This window comes from Gopherus flavomarginatus, chromosome 3 (assembly GCF_025201925.1).
Source record: "Gopherus flavomarginatus isolate rGopFla2 chromosome 3, rGopFla2.mat.asm, whole genome shotgun sequence".
NCBI lineage: Eukaryota > Metazoa > Chordata > Testudines > Testudinidae > Gopherus > Gopherus flavomarginatus.
Window position 1 is genome coordinate 240,964,978 of NC_066619.1, and position 17,208 is coordinate 240,982,185.

The 17,208-nt window shown below is 40.5% G+C and overlaps 1 protein-coding gene across 4 annotated transcripts in view; it reads left to right on the top strand.

The window, feature by feature from the left end:
- Positions 1-17,208, top strand: part of PDS5A (PDS5 cohesin associated factor A) — a 173,020-nt gene that overhangs the window by 93,585 nt on the left and 62,227 nt on the right. For all 4 annotated transcript variants that reach the window (XM_050947361.1, XM_050947358.1, XM_050947359.1 and 1 more), the window contains 6 exons: positions 2,210-2,304; positions 4,697-4,842; positions 11,113-11,264; positions 14,621-14,734; positions 16,358-16,439; positions 17,153-17,201. In XM_050947361.1, the coding sequence (XP_050803318.1) occupies positions 2,210-2,304; positions 4,697-4,842; positions 11,113-11,264; positions 14,621-14,734; positions 16,358-16,439; positions 17,153-17,201 (638 nt within the window). The remainder of the gene's footprint in view (positions 1-2,209; positions 2,305-4,696; positions 4,843-11,112; positions 11,265-14,620; positions 14,735-16,357; positions 16,440-17,152; positions 17,202-17,208) is intronic.

Here is a 17,208-nt window from a genome sequence, read left to right on the forward strand (position 1 = left end):
CTTTCCTGCTGGTACTGTTGCTCCACAGGGACCTCATGAAGGTTAAGCAGGACAGGGCCAAGGTCATACTCATCACCCTGGCTTGGCCTCGTCAGCATTGGTTCAGTATGCTCCTGGACCTGTCTGTATTGGCCCCGATGCCGCTGCTCCACTGGCGAGATCTCTTGTCACAGAATCAGGGCAGGCTCTTTCACCAAAACCTGGTGGTGTGGCACCTGACAGCTCGGTTGCTCCATGGTTGAATTCTGAGGAGCAGGAGTGCTCAACCTGAGTCCAGCAGGTCCTCCTGGGAAGCAGGAAACCCTCCACTAGGGCCACTTATCTTGCCAAATGGAAAATTTTACGTGCTGGGCTTTGACCTGAGGGATTAGGCTTGCGCAGGCTTTGCTGCAGCTGATCCTGGACTGCTTCATGCATCTTAAATTTCAGGGGTTGTTCCTTTCATCTGTTAAGGTTCACTTGGCTGCTGTAACAGCCTTTCACCGACCGTTCCAGGGAAGGTCGGTCTACATGCATGGCATGACGGTCCGGTTCCTGAAGAGTCTGGAGCTACTAGCCTTGAGCCTGGGATCCTGTCCCTCCATGGGACCTTAACCTGGTGCTTATGCAGCTCATGCAAGGTCCCGTCAAGCTCTTGGCATCCTGTTCTCTTCTTTTGCTCTCCTGGAAGGTGGTGGTGTTGGTGGCAATAACTTCTGCATGGAGGGTTTCCGAGATTAGGGCGCTTACCTCAGAACCGCTGTATATAGTGTTCTTCAAGGACAAGGTTCAGCTGCGGCCACACCCGGCTTTTCTGCACAGGGTGGTTTCCCAGTTTCACATGAGCCAGGATGTATTCTTGCCAGTCTCCTGTCCAAAACCTCAGAAGTCTGAGGAGGAGCATAGATTGCATTCTCTGGACATCAGGAGAGTGTTGGCCTTCTACATCAAGAGGACCAGGCCATTTTGTAAATTGACTCAGTTGTTTGTTGCTGTGGCAGATAGAATGAAGGGTTGTCTGGTGTCTGTCCAGAGAATTTCATCTTGGATCATCTCTTGTATCCATTTCTGCTATGATCAGGCGAAGGGGTGTGAAACAGCTTCCATATGAGGAGAGATTAAAAAGACTGGGAAAAGAGATGAGAAAAGGGGATATGATAGAGGTCTATATAAAATCATGAATGGTGTGGAGAAAGTGACATAACACAAGAAACAGGGGTCACCCAGTAAAATTAATAGGCAGCATTTTAAAACAAATAAAAGGAAGTACTTCTTCACACAACGTACAGTAAACCTGTGGAACTCATTGCTAGGGGATGTTGTGAAGGCCAAAACTGTACCTTGGTTTAAAAAAGAATTAGAAAAGTTCTTGGAGGATAGGTCCATTAATGACTATTAGCCAAGATGGTCAGCTGCATGCTCTGAGTGTTCCTAAGCCTCTGACTGCCAGATGCTAGGACTGGACAACGGGGGGGGTGGATCACCTATTCTGTTCATTCCCTTTTAAACATCTGGCATTCGACACTTTTAAAAGACAGGATATTGGAGTAATGGACCATTGGTCTGACCCAGTATGGTCGTTCTTATGTTCTTATGATTTGCATTAAATAGAGTTTTAAAATAGGGAATCTTTGATCCATTTAAAATGTTTTAAAACAAAGATAATGAAACTGTAAAAATAATTGCCTTAAAACCGGGGATTGTGTGTTCAAAGATCCAAAAATATAAGAGCCTTGTTTATGATGGTGCATTAAGTTATACCTAAAAGCATCTTTTCAATTTATTTATTAAATACCTCCTATACAATACTTCACTCTCCCTAGACATTTGTATATGTTTTTTGTTGGGTTTTTTTTTTATTTTTTGCATGTCCACTACTTTGTTTTTTTAAAGTAAATAACAATTTTAAGTGCAGCATTATGTTAGAGGATTCTTATTTTCAACACTTCAAGGGTGTAATCGTGGCCCCATTTAAGTGTATTATTGCTATCCTGATACTTTTTGCCCCCTTTTTTTCCATGAGAAGCATTTTGAGCTTTACATTTTTTTAAACCTAATGGAGATTAAGACAAATTCTATTTTATGTATTATTATGTACTCTAAAATGATTTTTATGCAGTTGATGTAACAGTAACACATTCTCAACATACTTATGTGACGATGTAAAGAGAAACACTGATTTTTAAAGATAATCCAAAAACTTAACATGCTTCATTTTCCATCCCTCTAGATTTAATGATATCCATGTCCCTGTGAGATTAGAAAGTGTGAAATTTGCCAGTCATTGTTTAATGAACCATCCGGATTTAGCAAAAGACCTCACTGGTAAGATGCATAATTTAAAGTTTAAAATAATTTTTGGATGAGGGAGGAAATTGTTTCAAGTACATAGCAATATGGTTCTGAAATATGTTAAGACCAGACTTGCCTGTGCTAGGTGGGGAGAACTAAGGCATTCATTTAAGTTAGATTTTCCTGTAGAAGGCAAGAGAGAGTTTTTTAAAAGTAGGCATTTCTCACTGGGTATATTTTGATGCCAGCTTTATAGAACAAAGATGATCCAACTGAAATTATCCTATATATAATTAGTTTTAACCTAATCATCTCAAATTTTGATGAATCTTGGCCCTGACAGAGCAGGTTAACCATTGAGCATGTGAAATGGGATTTTCAGAAGTACTTAGCATTTCCCTAACTCTGCTTTCATTGATTTACAAAATCCCACCCATGATCTAAAGATTAAATTCCTCCTGCAGACCAGCATTACAGCCAGTTTTAAATTGTGAAAGTTGGAAAGTAGGGATAGAAGAACATAACACAAACACCAGTTACATCCTTTGGCATATTTTAATATTTTTCAGCCCCCTTTGCCCCACCTGCCTTTTTTTTTTTTTTTTTAATACCATAATCATATGGTATGTGCTCAGCATTCTCTGTCTCATTTTCAGTGGTGATGAGCACCAATAGATCCCACTGACTTCAGTAGGAACTAAATGCTCAGCACCACTGAAAGTCAGGACACTTTGAGTAATTGCTGAAGGTGATGTTTGAATAATTGCTGAAGGTGAATGAGATTTTTACGAAGTGGGCAAATAGGTCTATATTTTCCGTTTTTTAAAATGGTTCCCTTATTTTGGAAATGTGGAATAAAGCATTATTGCTAAGACTCAATTTAGCCAGTAGTGTACGTTTTGCTGTTCAGACGTCTGTATTCTTCAGCAGGTCTTTTCTCGGGCTATATCCATCTTACAGGAACTATAGTAGCATAGCTACAGTGCCATAGCTTTACCACTTTAATCTTGTGGTGTAGACAAAGACTGCAGCAGTGAAAGGGGTATTTTCATTATTGTAGGAACTCCACCTCCCTGAGCAATGGTAACTAGGTTGGACGGAGAAATGCTGCTGTTGATCTAGCTTCATTTACACCAGGGATTAGATCAGCATAATTGTGGTGCTTAAATGTGGATTTTCTATAGCCCTGAGCACCGTCGATCTAAGATTTGAATGTAGACCAGGCCTCATTAATAATCATTGGAAAGATGTATTCAAAGTATTTTAGGTAGAAGAATATAAGTGGGGGTCTCAAGGTAAAATTATTCAACTTTATATGTGGTCTAATTAGAGAGATGTCGGTTGTGACTCCGTAGTTAAGTTTGCATTGTGATTGGCAGGAAGCAAATCCTTAAATTTCTATTCACTGTTTCTCTAGAATTTTATTAAAAAAGGGATTAAAGGAATTAATAGGTTGGCTAGTAGTTTAGGGAATACTAACTTTTCACCTTTGGAAACTTTCTGGTTCTGAAATGGTTTAAGTTGTAACTGTAAATGAGTTTGATCTCATTAGGGTCTCTATTGGATATTGGCCAGTTTCACGCATACACTGCATAATTTGAGCTGTGTTGTGGCCTAGGTTGAGTCTATATTTGATGTACTCAAGTAGTCCATGAATACTTGATGACACAATGGCCCTGTAACAATTTTGAAGTAATCATTACAGTGAACATGGCAAAAAAAAATTCTTGTTAAAAGGTATGTAACTATAAAGTTATAAAATCAGTATAGTCTGTTTAAATAGACAGTTTTAAAGATTCTGATATGTATATTGAAGAATTGGTATCTGTATGATACACCATAACTCTCACAGAGCTGTTGCAGAATGGTGTTGTGAATTTTTTTCAAAAATATACTGTAAAGGACTTTTCTACAAGATTTTTTAAATTAATGTGTTAAGGCAAAGATAGGATTTTGATGGTAATTTCTATATTTAGATGTTAATGATGCTATTTAAATTGACAGAAGATTACACTATGACTAAAATAAAATCCTTAATTTGGTCTGTTGTGATGGATCATGCTTCTGTGAAATAATGCTCCCTCAGGGCATTATAGAACACTATGTTACAAACATCATAATCTAAAATATTGAAGCACAGTGAGTTGAGTTTCAACCTTAACTCGGAATTTTGTCATTTCTGACTCAAACTAACCTTTAATGATTTACAACATTTTAAATGTATTACTTATATTGTAAACATCTTGAGGCTGAGAATTACTATATACAGTTTCATGTGTAGTAGACGATATAGTTGTACATTTTGACTGAGGTTTGTGTAGTTTTAATTTTCCTAATAAACTGTCATTTGTTGTGCATCTGCAACAAAAGCACTTGAGTATACTTTTCATGGTTACCATTGTTGATTTTTTTTTTTTTGTAACAGAGTACTTGAAAGTTAGATCACATGACCCAGAAGAAGCCATTCGACATGATGTCATTGTTACAATTATAACGGCTGGGAAGAGAGACCTTTCTTTAGTCAATGACCAGCTACTGGGCTTTGTAAGGGAAAGAACACTAGATAAACGGGTAAGGTATAATACTTCAGTTGCAGTAATCTCCACCTTTAAATACAACTGATGAAGAAAAAAATGGCAAAACCAGAAACTTCTATGCATTGAGGATATGAGTTACAGTTTTGTGCAGTTAATTAGAATGCAGTGGCAAAATTAATTCTCACTAGAAGGCAGACTGTTCAAATGCAGGCAGTGTGTCTGAGCAGGGGCTATATATCAGGGAAATCAGATCATTCTGCCAGGAATGTTGCAAATTTCACCATCAGTTCCTCACTTGCCAGAAGTCTGACAGTGTGGAGTCAGGCGCCCTCCCAGAAACTTGTCAGTGAAGACTAATTTCAGCTCTAGATGTGGTTTCTTTATGGGATTCCTCTCTGAAAAGAGCTTAATGGACTTAAATTATGGGAGAAATAAAAATTGACAGTTGACTCGAAATGGCTACAATGCACACATAACTATTTGAGGTAAACAGTAGTGTAACATGGTGTTTTTAAAAAGCTTTCACTCTGTGTATTTTAGTTGTCTTTCAAAGTGAGTAGGGAGACATATAACTTTTGTGAGCTCTCAGCATTTTTTTTGTACAGCTTTTGCCTTATTCCCCTTGGACAAGCCCTTGTTCTTGACATACGTCCATCTATTTGCTTCCATCTGAGGGTACATCTACACTACGGGATTATTTCAATTTTACATAAACCGGTTTTGTAAAACAGATTGTATAAAGTCGAGTGCACGCGGCCACACTAGGCACATTAATTCGGCGGTGTGCGTCCATGGTCCGAGGCTAGCATCAATTTCTGGAGCATTGCACTGTGAGTAGCTATCCCGTAGCTGTGGGTTCCCGCAGTCTCCCTCATCCCTTGGAATGCTGGGTTGAGATCCCAGTGCCTAATGGGGCAAAAAACATTGTCACGGGTGGTTCTGGGTACAGCCTCACCCCTCCCTCACTGAAAGCAGCAGACAACCATTTCGCACCTTTTTTCCTGGGTGAACTGTGCAGACGCCATGGCGCAGCAAGCATGGACCCTGCTCAGATCAATACCGCAATCATGGACTTTGTAAACACCTCGCGCATTCTCGTGCAGTCTATGCTGAACCGGGACCTGCAAAGCCAGGCGAGGAGGAGGAAGCAGCTACGGCAGAGCGGCGACAAGAGTGATGAGGACATGGACTCAGAATTCTCTCAAACCGCGGGCCCCTGTGCTTTGGAGATCCTGCTGGTAATGGGGCAGGTTCTAGCTATTGAACGCTGATTTTGGGCCCAGGAAACAAGCACAGACTGGTGGGACCGCATAGTTTTGAAGGTGTGGGACGATTCTCAGTGGCTGCGAAACTTTTGCATGCGTAAGGGCACTTTCATGGAACTTTGTGACTTGCTTTCCCCTCTCCTGAAACTCCATAATACCAAGATGAGAGCAGCCCTCACAGTTGAGAAGCGAGTGGCAATAGCCCTCGGGAAGCTTGCAACGCCAGACAGCTACCGGTCAGTCGGGAATCAATTTGGAGTGGGAAAATCTGCTGTGGGGGCTGCTGTGATGCAAGTAGCCAAAGCAATCATTGAGCTGCTGCTATGAAAGGTTGTGACTCTCGGAAACGTGCAGGTCATAGTGGATGGCTTTGCTGCAATGGGATTCCCTAACTGTGGTGGGGCGATAGATGGAACCCATATCCCTATCTTGGCACCGGAGCACCAGGGCACCCAGTACATAAACCGCAAGGGGAACTTTTCAATGGTGCTGCAAGCACTGGTGGATCACAAGGGACGTTTCACCAACATCATGAGAGATGGCCAGGAAGGGTTCATGACGCTCGCGTCTTCAGGAACACTACTCTGTTTAAACGGCTGCAGCAAGGGAATTACTTCCCAGACCAGAAAATAACAGTTGGGGATGTTGAAATGCCTGTAGTTATACTGGATGACCCAGCCTACCACTTGATGCCATGGCTCATGAGGCCATACACAGGCAGCCTGGACAGTAGTCAGGAGTTGTTAAACTACAGGCTGAGCAAGTGCAGAATGGTGGTAGAATGTGCGTTTAAAGGCATGCTGGCGCACATTACTGACTCGCTCAGACCTCAGCCAAACCAATGTCCCCTTTGTTATTGCTGCTTGCTGTGTGCGCCACAATCTGTGTGAGAGTAAGGGGGAGACCTTTATGGCGGGGTGGGAGGCTGAGGCAAATCACCTGGCTGCTGATGACGCGCAGCCAGACACCAGGGCAATTTGAAGAACACACCAGGAAGCGGTGCGCATCAGAGAAGCTTTGAAAACGAGTTTCATCACGGGCCAGGGTACGGTGTAACTGTTGTGTTTGTTTCCCCTTGATGACCCCCCCCCCCGAATGACTCATCCCCTTGATGAACCCATCCTCCCCCTTCGATTACAGCTTGTTTAAGGAAATAAAGTCACTATCGTTTAAAAATCATGTATTCTTTATTAAAAAGTCATTATAAAAAGAGGGAGAGAAATGACAAGGTATCCCGGGTGTGGTTTGGGAGGAGGATAGGAGGGAAGGAAAAGGCCACTAAAAACATTTCAATGTAATAACAGCCTTTTGGTTGGGCTATCCACGGGGGTGGAGTGGGCGGGTGCACGCATCCTTCTCCCACGCGTTCTTACACGTTTGGGTGAGGAAGATATGGAACATGGTGAGTGGTGAGGGTGGTTACACAGGGGCTGCAGTGGCACTCTGTGACCCCGCTGCTCTTCCTGAAGCTCCACCAGACATCGGAGGATATCAGTTCGGTCACGCAGCAGCCCCAGCGTTGCATCCCACCACCGCATATCTTCCTGCCTGCACCTCTGATCTTCCTGGCGCCACCTCTCATCTCGAGTGCCCCTCCTGTCCTCACGTTCACTGGCATCTTTCCTGTAATTTGATACCACGTCCTTCCATTCATTCAGATGAGCTCTTTCATTGCGGGTCACTTCCATGATTTCCGAGAACATTTCGTCTCGCGTCTTCTTTTTCCTCTGCCTTATCTGAGATGGAGTAGGGAGACTTGAAAAATGTGCAGCTGCATGAGGGAGGGAAAAAAGGGAGAGAAGTATTTAAAAAGATACATTTTACAGAACAATGGTTATACTCTTTCACAGTGAACAACACTATTCACCTTACATAGCACATGTGATTTCACTGCAAGGTCTCATTTTGCATCTTAATATTCAGTGCCTGCGGCTCTGGTGTTACAGATCTCACAGACGCAGATCTGGGCATCAGAATTCAGCTTGCATGCGGCCCTGGTAAGCCATTGTCTTTCGGCTTCTGCAGCCTTCATATACACAGTGCCCTCCTTTCCCAAAAACCAAGCAAATCCCGTTCAGTGATGCTTCTTTCCTGTTAACATGCAGCAGCAGAAGCCAGCTCCCCCCCCACCCCAGTTCTGTAGGATGATCGCTTTACCCCTCCCCCCACCACATGGCTAGTATCGTGGAAGATCACTGCTAATCACCTCCCTTCCCCACCCCCCCCCACCGCGTGGCTGGTAGCAGGGAAGATCCCTGATAGCCAAATGCGAAAAAGCTCCGCGCTATTCCCCTCCCCCTGCTTGGCTACGTGCAAGGAAGGATTTCTTTTAAGCAACAGGCAAACGGCCCAGTAGGAATGGCCATCTCTGTCCCGTTAATTAAATTCCGGAAGTTCAACCAGGTTACCATGAACGATATCACTCTCCTGAGGATAACAGTGAGATAAAGAACGGATGTTTCTTGAATACCAGCAATCACTGGGACCATAAGCAGCTATGCTTTCTCATGCAATGATGCCCGATTACTTGCTACATGCATGGCGTGGTAAAGTGTCCTACCATGGTGGACGGAATAAGGCTGCCTTGCCCAGAAACCTTCTGCAAAGGCTTTTGGAGTACCTCCAGGAGCACTTCATGGAGATGTCCCTGGAGGATTTCCGCTCCATCCCCAGACATATTAACAAACTTTTCCAATAACTGTACTGGCTGCGAATGCATCCCAAGTCCTCAGGGCAAATCAATCATTAAAAAACGCTTGCTTTTAAACCATGTTTTATATTTACAAAGGTACACTCACCAGAGGTGGCTTCCATGGCTTCACTGTCTGGGCTAGTGGCTTGGGAGGGTAATTCCATCTGGGTGAGAAAAAGCTCCTGTCTCTTGGGGATAACGGAATGCTGTGTGCTCTGTGCAAGCTCGTCCTCCTCTTCCTCCTCCTTATCTTCCCCGTCCGCAGAATCTTCAGCCGTGGCTGAGATTACCGCCCCCACCTCTGAATCCACGGACAAGGGTGGGGTTGTGGTGGCGGACCCCCTGAGAATTGCATGCAGCTCAGCATAGAAGCGGCATGTTTTTGGCCCTGCCCCGGACCTTTCATTTGCTTCTTTGATTTTCTGGTAGGCTTGTCCGAGCTCCTTAACTTTCAGTCTGCACTGCACTGAGTCTCTGGTGTGGCCTTCCTCCGTCATGGCCTTGGACATTTTTTCAAATATTTTTTCATTTCGTCTTTTGGAGCAGAGTTCTGTTAGCACAGAATCCTCTCCCTATATAGCAATCAGTTCCAGTACCTCCTGTGTGGTCCATGCTGGAGCTCTTTTTCGATTCTCAGGAGACTGCATTGTTACCTGTGCTGATGAGCTCTGCGTGGTCACCTGTGCTGATCAGAGCTCCATGCTGGCCAAACAGGAAATGAAATTCAAAAGTTCGCGGTGCTTTTCCTATATACCTGGCCCGTGAATCCGAGTTGAGATTGCTGTCCAGAGCGGTCACAATGGTGCACTGTGGGATACTGCCCAGAGGCCAATACTGTCGATTTGCGACCACATTAACCCTACTCCGATATGGTAATACCGATTTTAGCGCTACTCCTCCCGTTGCGGAGGAGTACAGAAACCATTTAAAGAGCCCTTTATATCGATATAAAGGGCCTCGTTGTGTGGACGGGTACAGCGTTAAATCGGTTTAACGCTGCTAAAATCGGATTAAACACGTAGTATAGACCAGGCCTGATTCTTTTTTGGCCACTCTTTTTATTCAGCTATTCAGCTAGTATAGATTTTGTAGACTACTGACTTTGTTCTGTTTAATTGGTATAAGTTGTCTTAGTGCTTCCAGGAGAGGGTAACTAAAAGCTTCTGATCCATGAGAGTCCTCCATGAGAGCTCTTTTTCTAAAGACCCAGCCTGCTTGTAAAACGGACACTGCAGAAATGGTTCAAATACTTTCCTCTTTTGTTGAAACAGCTCACTTTTTATCTTAGAGACTCCAACTTCAATGGTGCCTTCTCATCTCAATTCTCTAGGAAGATGCTTACTGAAGGAAAGTTTTGGGACAGGCTTTGAAAGTTGGCTCAAGTTCCCATTTGCCCAAACATCTAGGCCAGCTAGGGAATTTTCCTTTCCTCAGGAAGAGACTCTTGGGTCAGTCAGCTTTAGTGAGTGGCTTTGGGATGAGAAATCAAAGGAACAGACTCCAAGCTCCCATATGGTAATAGCTTACTAGAATTAACCCCAGCCCTAACATGGATTCTGGAAAGATAAGTCCTTTAACCTGACCCTGGAGAGTCCTTGTGGTTATCAGTTTATCACAGCTTGAGCTAAGAACAGTCGTACTCATAACCTGTTAAGTTTCCACTTTCAGGGTCTTTGATCCGGAGTTTCCAGATGCAGGTAATTAGTACACGATGAGTGTCTCTCTCAGGGCATATGTTCAAAAGGTTGTCTTCTGAGGGAAGAATTTGCATCCCTCTCACTGCAAGACACTTACTAGGAATCCTTATTATACCTATTGTTCCAAAAAGACCTTTGAACTTCAGGATATCTTTCAGAGATTGCATTAATCTTTCTGCTAAAGAATTTCTATAAATCTCACAATAGTACATAAATATTTGCATTTCTAATATAATATGCCCTCAAAGTATTAACCGTAGTTCAGCAAGGTTTAACGTAATTCAGTAAAAATAAATTCAGGATATTGTCAGTCTATCACAAGCACTATAAATTCTCTCATACTTCGGGATTAGCTGAGATGTGGAAGAAATTCTCTCCTAAAGTACAAATTACACAATTGAAGCTTTATGAACTTCTTTGGGGTGGAAGGAGAGGAAAAGTTTGATCTTCTGAAGCTTCCAATGTAGATCATTATGTAGGAGACAGTAATACCTAAGTAAATGAACCATTATTCTGTTCTGTTTGCTTACATGAATTAAAGTTGAGTGTTTGCTGCATCTGTCTGTTAACTTTATCTCTCTCACTTCATTGCATTGAGTATATATTGTGTGTTTGTGATAGATATTTAATAAACATTTTTTTCTTTTAAGTGGCGAGTAAGAAAAGAAGCTATGATGGGACTTGCCCAGCTATACAAGAAGTATTGTCTTCATGCTGAGGCTGGCAAAGATGCTGCAGAGAAAGTGAGCTGGATAAAGGATAAACTTTTGCACATATATTATCAGAATAGCATTGATGACAAGTGAGTCAACTTAAGCCTTCATAAATTTAATTGTATAGCTATAAGAAATATTCTAAAGAACAAAAGTGTGCGGTTATCCCAAGGAAGTTGTTAGAAGATACTAATGTCCTCATTAGTGCTGCAAGTGTTGCAAATAGATTTGGAATTAATTCAACACTCCCTTCTCTAGCATCTCCGATTAGTGATTACTTGCTCTAAGCTATTTAGGATGATCAGGTTTTTTTGTATCTAGCCCTAAATTGTAAACTTGGAGCTGGATCTGAGATGATGGCTAGCTTTTTCTTTCTTAAACTGACTGACTACTGCTTAGAAACAGACTATGGTACTTTTTGTTTCTCCTATACTCAGTTTTTGTTTCTTTGTGGGGGGGATTGGGTCAGTGAATGTTGCTAAGAGTGACTGCTAAAATCCATCATTCTCTGTGCAACCTTAATTCTGCTTTCATAGGTATGCATAATAATACAGTCTTTAATTACATGAGGTACTTTTTTTTTTTTTTTTTTACGGGACCCATGCCCTCCTTCAGTGCACAAGATGGATAGTGTGCAGGGAATAAATCAGTGTTGCCTAGTGAATGAGGTGGTTGTCTTTAAAAACCTTGCCTCACTTGTTGCAAAAATTAGAATTGTAGAATGAATGAGGCAGGGAACAGAAAGAGGAGAAAGTGTGTGTCACGTCATGGCAACTGCACCTGTATTTTCCCATCAGTGATTCAGCGAGGGCACCCACTCTTGGCTTTTTGCAAATTAATTTTTATTTCCCCCCCACCTATTGTTCCTCACGCTTTCTTGTCAACTGCTGCAAATGGACCATTTTGATTACCACTACAAAAAGTTTTTTTTCTCTCCTGCTGGTAATAGCTCACCTTAACTGTCAGAGGTATAGCTGTGTTAGTCTGGATCTGTAAAAGCAGCAAAGAGTCCTGTGGCACCTTGTCAGATGTATTGGAGCATGAGTTTTCGTGAGTGAATACCCACTTCGTCGGATGTATGTCACCTTAACTGCTCACTCTTGTTAGAGTGTGCATGGTAACACCCATTGTTTCATGTTCTCTGTGTGTATATATATCCTCCTACTGTATTTTCCACTGCATGCATCCGATGAAGTGGGCTGTAGCCCATGAAAGCTTATGCTCAAATAAATTTAGTCTTTAAAGTACTCCACTTTACTCCTTTTCTTTTTGCAGATACAGACTAACATGGCTGCTACTCTGAAACCTATGCTAATAAGCTTACCAGAGTTCATGTAACTCTCACATGGGCTCTGGCAAATGCAGTCTTTTAATACCTCATTCTAGGGGCATCCTTGTGGCTTCAGCTCAGAACAAGCACCCTCATAACATATTCAGTTCCCTTTTTATAGAGCCCAGGGGTCTTTGAACTGGAGTTTCCAGAAGCAGGTAGGTAGTATACCTTGGGGAGAGAGACCCTGTGTATATCTTCAGAAGGTTGGCTTGAGAGAGAGAATTTGCATTCCCCTCACCTCAGTGTGTTTCCGAAAGAAATCCACTTCATGTGTATTGTTCCAAAAAGACCTTTGAACTTCCTAATACTTTCCACTTATTTCGTTAATCTTGTTTTTCTGCTAAATTCGATACACTCTCACAATAGTACATAAACATTTGCATTTGCAATGCAATGAGCTCCAAAAGTGTTAATCCTAATTCAGTAAGATTAAACTTCATTCAGTAAAGTTTATTTTAATTCTGTAAGGTTTGTTCAGGATAATATAGGATATTGTCAGTCTGTCACAGAATTTTCTCATGGTTAAGGCAGCTGAATGCCACTGAGGAGATTAGGTTTCTGTTCCTGCCATAGATTCCTTTTGTGATGCTGGGCAAATCATTTAGACCAACATTTTTCCAGATGCCCACTAGTTGTATGATCCTTATTTTCTGAGTGCCCAACTTGGAAAAAAATTGGGGCTTGATTTGTAGAGGTGCTGAAGTCAATGAGAGCTGTGAATTCTCATCCCCTCTGATAGTAGAGCAGTGTGGTTTGGTGGGATGAACCTGTGCTGGGGCTGAAAAGGCACTGAGTTCCAATCCTAGCTCTGCAACTGACTTGCTGTTTGGTGGTGTGGTAAATGATTTTGTTTGTCTTGTTTCAGTTTCCCCATCTGTAAATGAATGTTAAGAATACTTACCCATAACCCTCAAATTTAGTGTTGCAGGGCTTGACTTAATGCTTGTACAGTGCTTTAAGCTTATAGAGTACTATTAAAATGCTATGTCATCTGAAAATCAGGCCCTGTGTGTCTCAGATTAGTGTAAATGCAAATTTTGGTAATTTCCTCTGTGACTCTGTTCCTCTTCTGTGAAAATCCTCAGGCCACACTGAATGATGAGGATAAAAAGAGTTATTGAACAGCTATCTCAGTCCTTGAGCACTATCCATCCTGTGCACTGAATAAAACTGGAGAGGGAACAGAGAAATAATATGTGATCATGTGTGTATCATCACACACACGCAGAATGAAGGTTACACAGACAGCCTTAATTTTGTCACTGCCTAACATTTTAAAGCTTGACTTTGCAACCCTAAAAATGTTCTTTTAATGTATTTTTTGGTATGCAGTTATATCACTGTATTATTAAAGCTTATCTGTTGTGCAGTGCATGTTTTTGTATTTTATTTCCATATAATCATATAAACTGCAACTACTTTACTGTGAAGTTCTTTAATCAAAGTTTCCATTAAAAAAAAGTTGAGAAATTTAACTTTGTTTTCCCTTCACTCTTTTTTTTCTCGAGTATATCTTGGTGTATGCTTACCTCCATCTTTTTCAGTGTTATTTGTTCTCAGTTTTTTTAATATAAATATCAGCAGTTTTAAATACATTATGTTTCTGTTTCTTAAATACTATCCTTACCTTTTGAGACATTTTGCTAATTCTACCTTTTCTTCAGCTTCTTATTGTATTCTTCTTTTGTGTTTTTTACTCTATGGGTGTGCATACTCTTCCTGTTCCCCTTTAAATGAGAATGGTGACAAGGATAGATCCTGAGACTAGTTATTAGAAAAATCTAGAGGGAGAAAGGAGAATAATCTTGAGGGATTAAGGCCCATTTTTCTTGGCATCTGAAGGAATGGAGGAGAGTTTATCTGGGCATTTTTCACACCTTTCCAATAGCAGTAAGAAGGAGACCTGTGGAAGGCAGATAGTTACTACTTACTTCCACTCATTTAGGCTGGAAAAGGTTCCAGTGCCAGTGTAGCTTAAAATCATAGAAATATAGGGCTACAAGGGACCTCAGGAGGTCAGGATTTTTGTTTTACAATTGATCTGAACGTTATGGATGACATTGGAAATGTACGGTATTAAAAATTTATTTTAACTTTTTCTCTTTTCTGCAGGTTACTGGTAGAGAAAATCTTTGCCCAGTATCTTGTCCCACACAATTTGGAAACAGAAGAGAGAATGAAATGCTTATACTATTTATATGCTAGCTTGGATCCAAATGCAGTCAAGTGAGTAGAGGTAGAAAAGTAGGCTGCTTAGATGCTCTTAAAATACATCTTTCTTTTGAGTCTTTTCCAGCATATGCTTTTTGATAGAAAATGATCAGTCTTTATTGCTAGCTCATAGTCAAAGTATTGGTAATGACAAGACTTGAGGTTCTTGTTAGAGTTCTCAAATTACTTGACTAACTCTCCTGGATTTAGACATTAATAGCTGGTGAAATTAACTGATTTTTATTTTTTAACTGTTTCTTAGATTGGAAACTTCTCTGTGCAGGTACCATGTCCTCCATAGTATTTGTACAGCATCTGTCATCCAGATCCCGCACTGTACTATCACAAGATGAACAATACAATAATAAATAAAGAATTACCAATATTGTTTGCATCTATAGTTTCAAAGTATTTTTAAGTACACATATTTTTAAATGCTGATTCCAGATGGATAACTACAATAAAACAGGATCCCTTGATGTTAGGGGGTATTTTGATCCAATTGTAAAATTCACTGAAAACTTTAAATCAAGAGTAACAAACTCTGACTTCAGTTATTTTGAATAAGATTGGTTACCCGGTTGCAAGATTGAAAGTAATGTGCAAGAAAGATGTAGTTGAACAAAATTCAAAACATCAATTTAGTAACAATTTTAGGGCTGCAGTATGGCTTTTAAAAGAGTTATAAGGTTTTCGGTATGGGTAATTAGTATTATGAGACTTCTGTCTATTCAATGTGTAAGTTGAACAGAATGCAAATGAATCTGTGGCCTGTGTGAATGTGGAGAATATTATTTCAGTTTTTTTTTGTGTGTGAGAGAATGGGACATTCTGTAATATCTTGTCTAGAGCAGATTGGATATAGGTGGATGGACAGTAGGGAGATGGTGTTGTCTCTGGCTTGTATGTCGTAACTGATACCAAATGTTATAATCTTGGTATATTAGTCTGAGGGTGATATAGTGGAGGGTTGAGTCTGATGTGAGTTTGTCTTTTGTAGACAAGTTTTGTAGTATAGTGCGACTGATTTGTCTTAGAAGGGAAAAATGTTTGGGAGGACATTGATTAAAGGATTAATTCAGGTAGAGGGACAGAGCTAGGATTGGGCTTAGGAACCATAGCTTCAAGTTTTCTACTTTAGAGGTTTCAATTTTTAACTAAAATATTCTCTTTGAAAAAAATTTCTCTTATAAGAAACACACTTAATTCTATTTTAGTTTTTTTGGGGCGGGAGGGGGAGGGAGTGATGTTTGTTTTTGAGGTTGGGAAGTTTCCTTGGTGTGGATTTTTAAGGCTTTGTGGAAGTTGAAAGCTCTGACAAAGATATTGGACCAGGTTCTGGTTTCAGTTTCACCAGTATAAATCTTGAGCAGCTCCACTGAAATCAATGGAGATGTTCTGGATTACGTTGTTGTTATATATGAAACAAAATCTAGTCCACTATGCTTGAAACTTGTAACCCCAGTTAGTGTAGCATTTGATACAACGCCTTTCTAGTGTCTGACAGATGTTGTAGATGTGAAAAATATAAGCTCAGCTAATAATAATAAGCATATGCTTTACTAACTCAATAAAACTAGCACATTCTTACAGCATTTGAAGGAACGTGATTGTCATTCTTTTTCCTTCCCCTTCCAGAGCACTGAATGAGATGTGGAAGTGCCAGAATATGCTTAGGAGTCATGTACGGGAATTATTGGACTTGCATAAGCAGCCCACTGTACGGTTTTTAAAAACTTACTGTTTTGTCATTAGAGCTAATTTACATAGAGCTAATTTTTTTTGCTTAATGTGTTATTTTGCTGTTTTGGTTTACACTCACAAAATGTTGGTCTTTCATTAAGTAGAAATAAAAAGCAGATATTTTAAAAATCACTTTCTGTAAGTAACTGTCTCACCTATAGGGATCTACATGATTTATCATGAGTTTCTGTTACCAACTAAAAACTTCTTAAGGAGTCAAAAAGTCACATGTAATATTTTATTGTCAGTTTCTACCTTTTGCTTAAATCACTATGAAGTGTTTTAAGATTCTTAAATGAAAAATGCTGTAATATCAAAATAATTATAATTTCTTCATGTTAAAGCAGAGTTCAAAGGATATTTTAGTAGGATAGGATGTTGCTTGAATTCTCCGTATAGGCTGTATCCTGAAACTGTAGATGAAAATTTATGTTTGGTTTATCATGTTTCAGTGGCTTGTTGTAGTTCTGTCTTATTACAAAAGGCAGACTGTATGCTACCTATTAATTCTGCAGTTTTTTTAGTGTAACACTTGTTATTAATACCATCGTCTTTCTTTTTTGTCTGTTACTCTAAAAAATTAGAATGGATAAGGCTGCAACAAAAGTAGTGACAGATTAAATGAAGCGTGTAATATAGCATATTATCTGTAGGGAACATCACTGATGTTTGTTTTCCTCTCTCCCCCAGTCGGAAGCAAATAGTAGTGCCATGTTTGGAAAGCTGATGACCATAGCAAGTGAGTG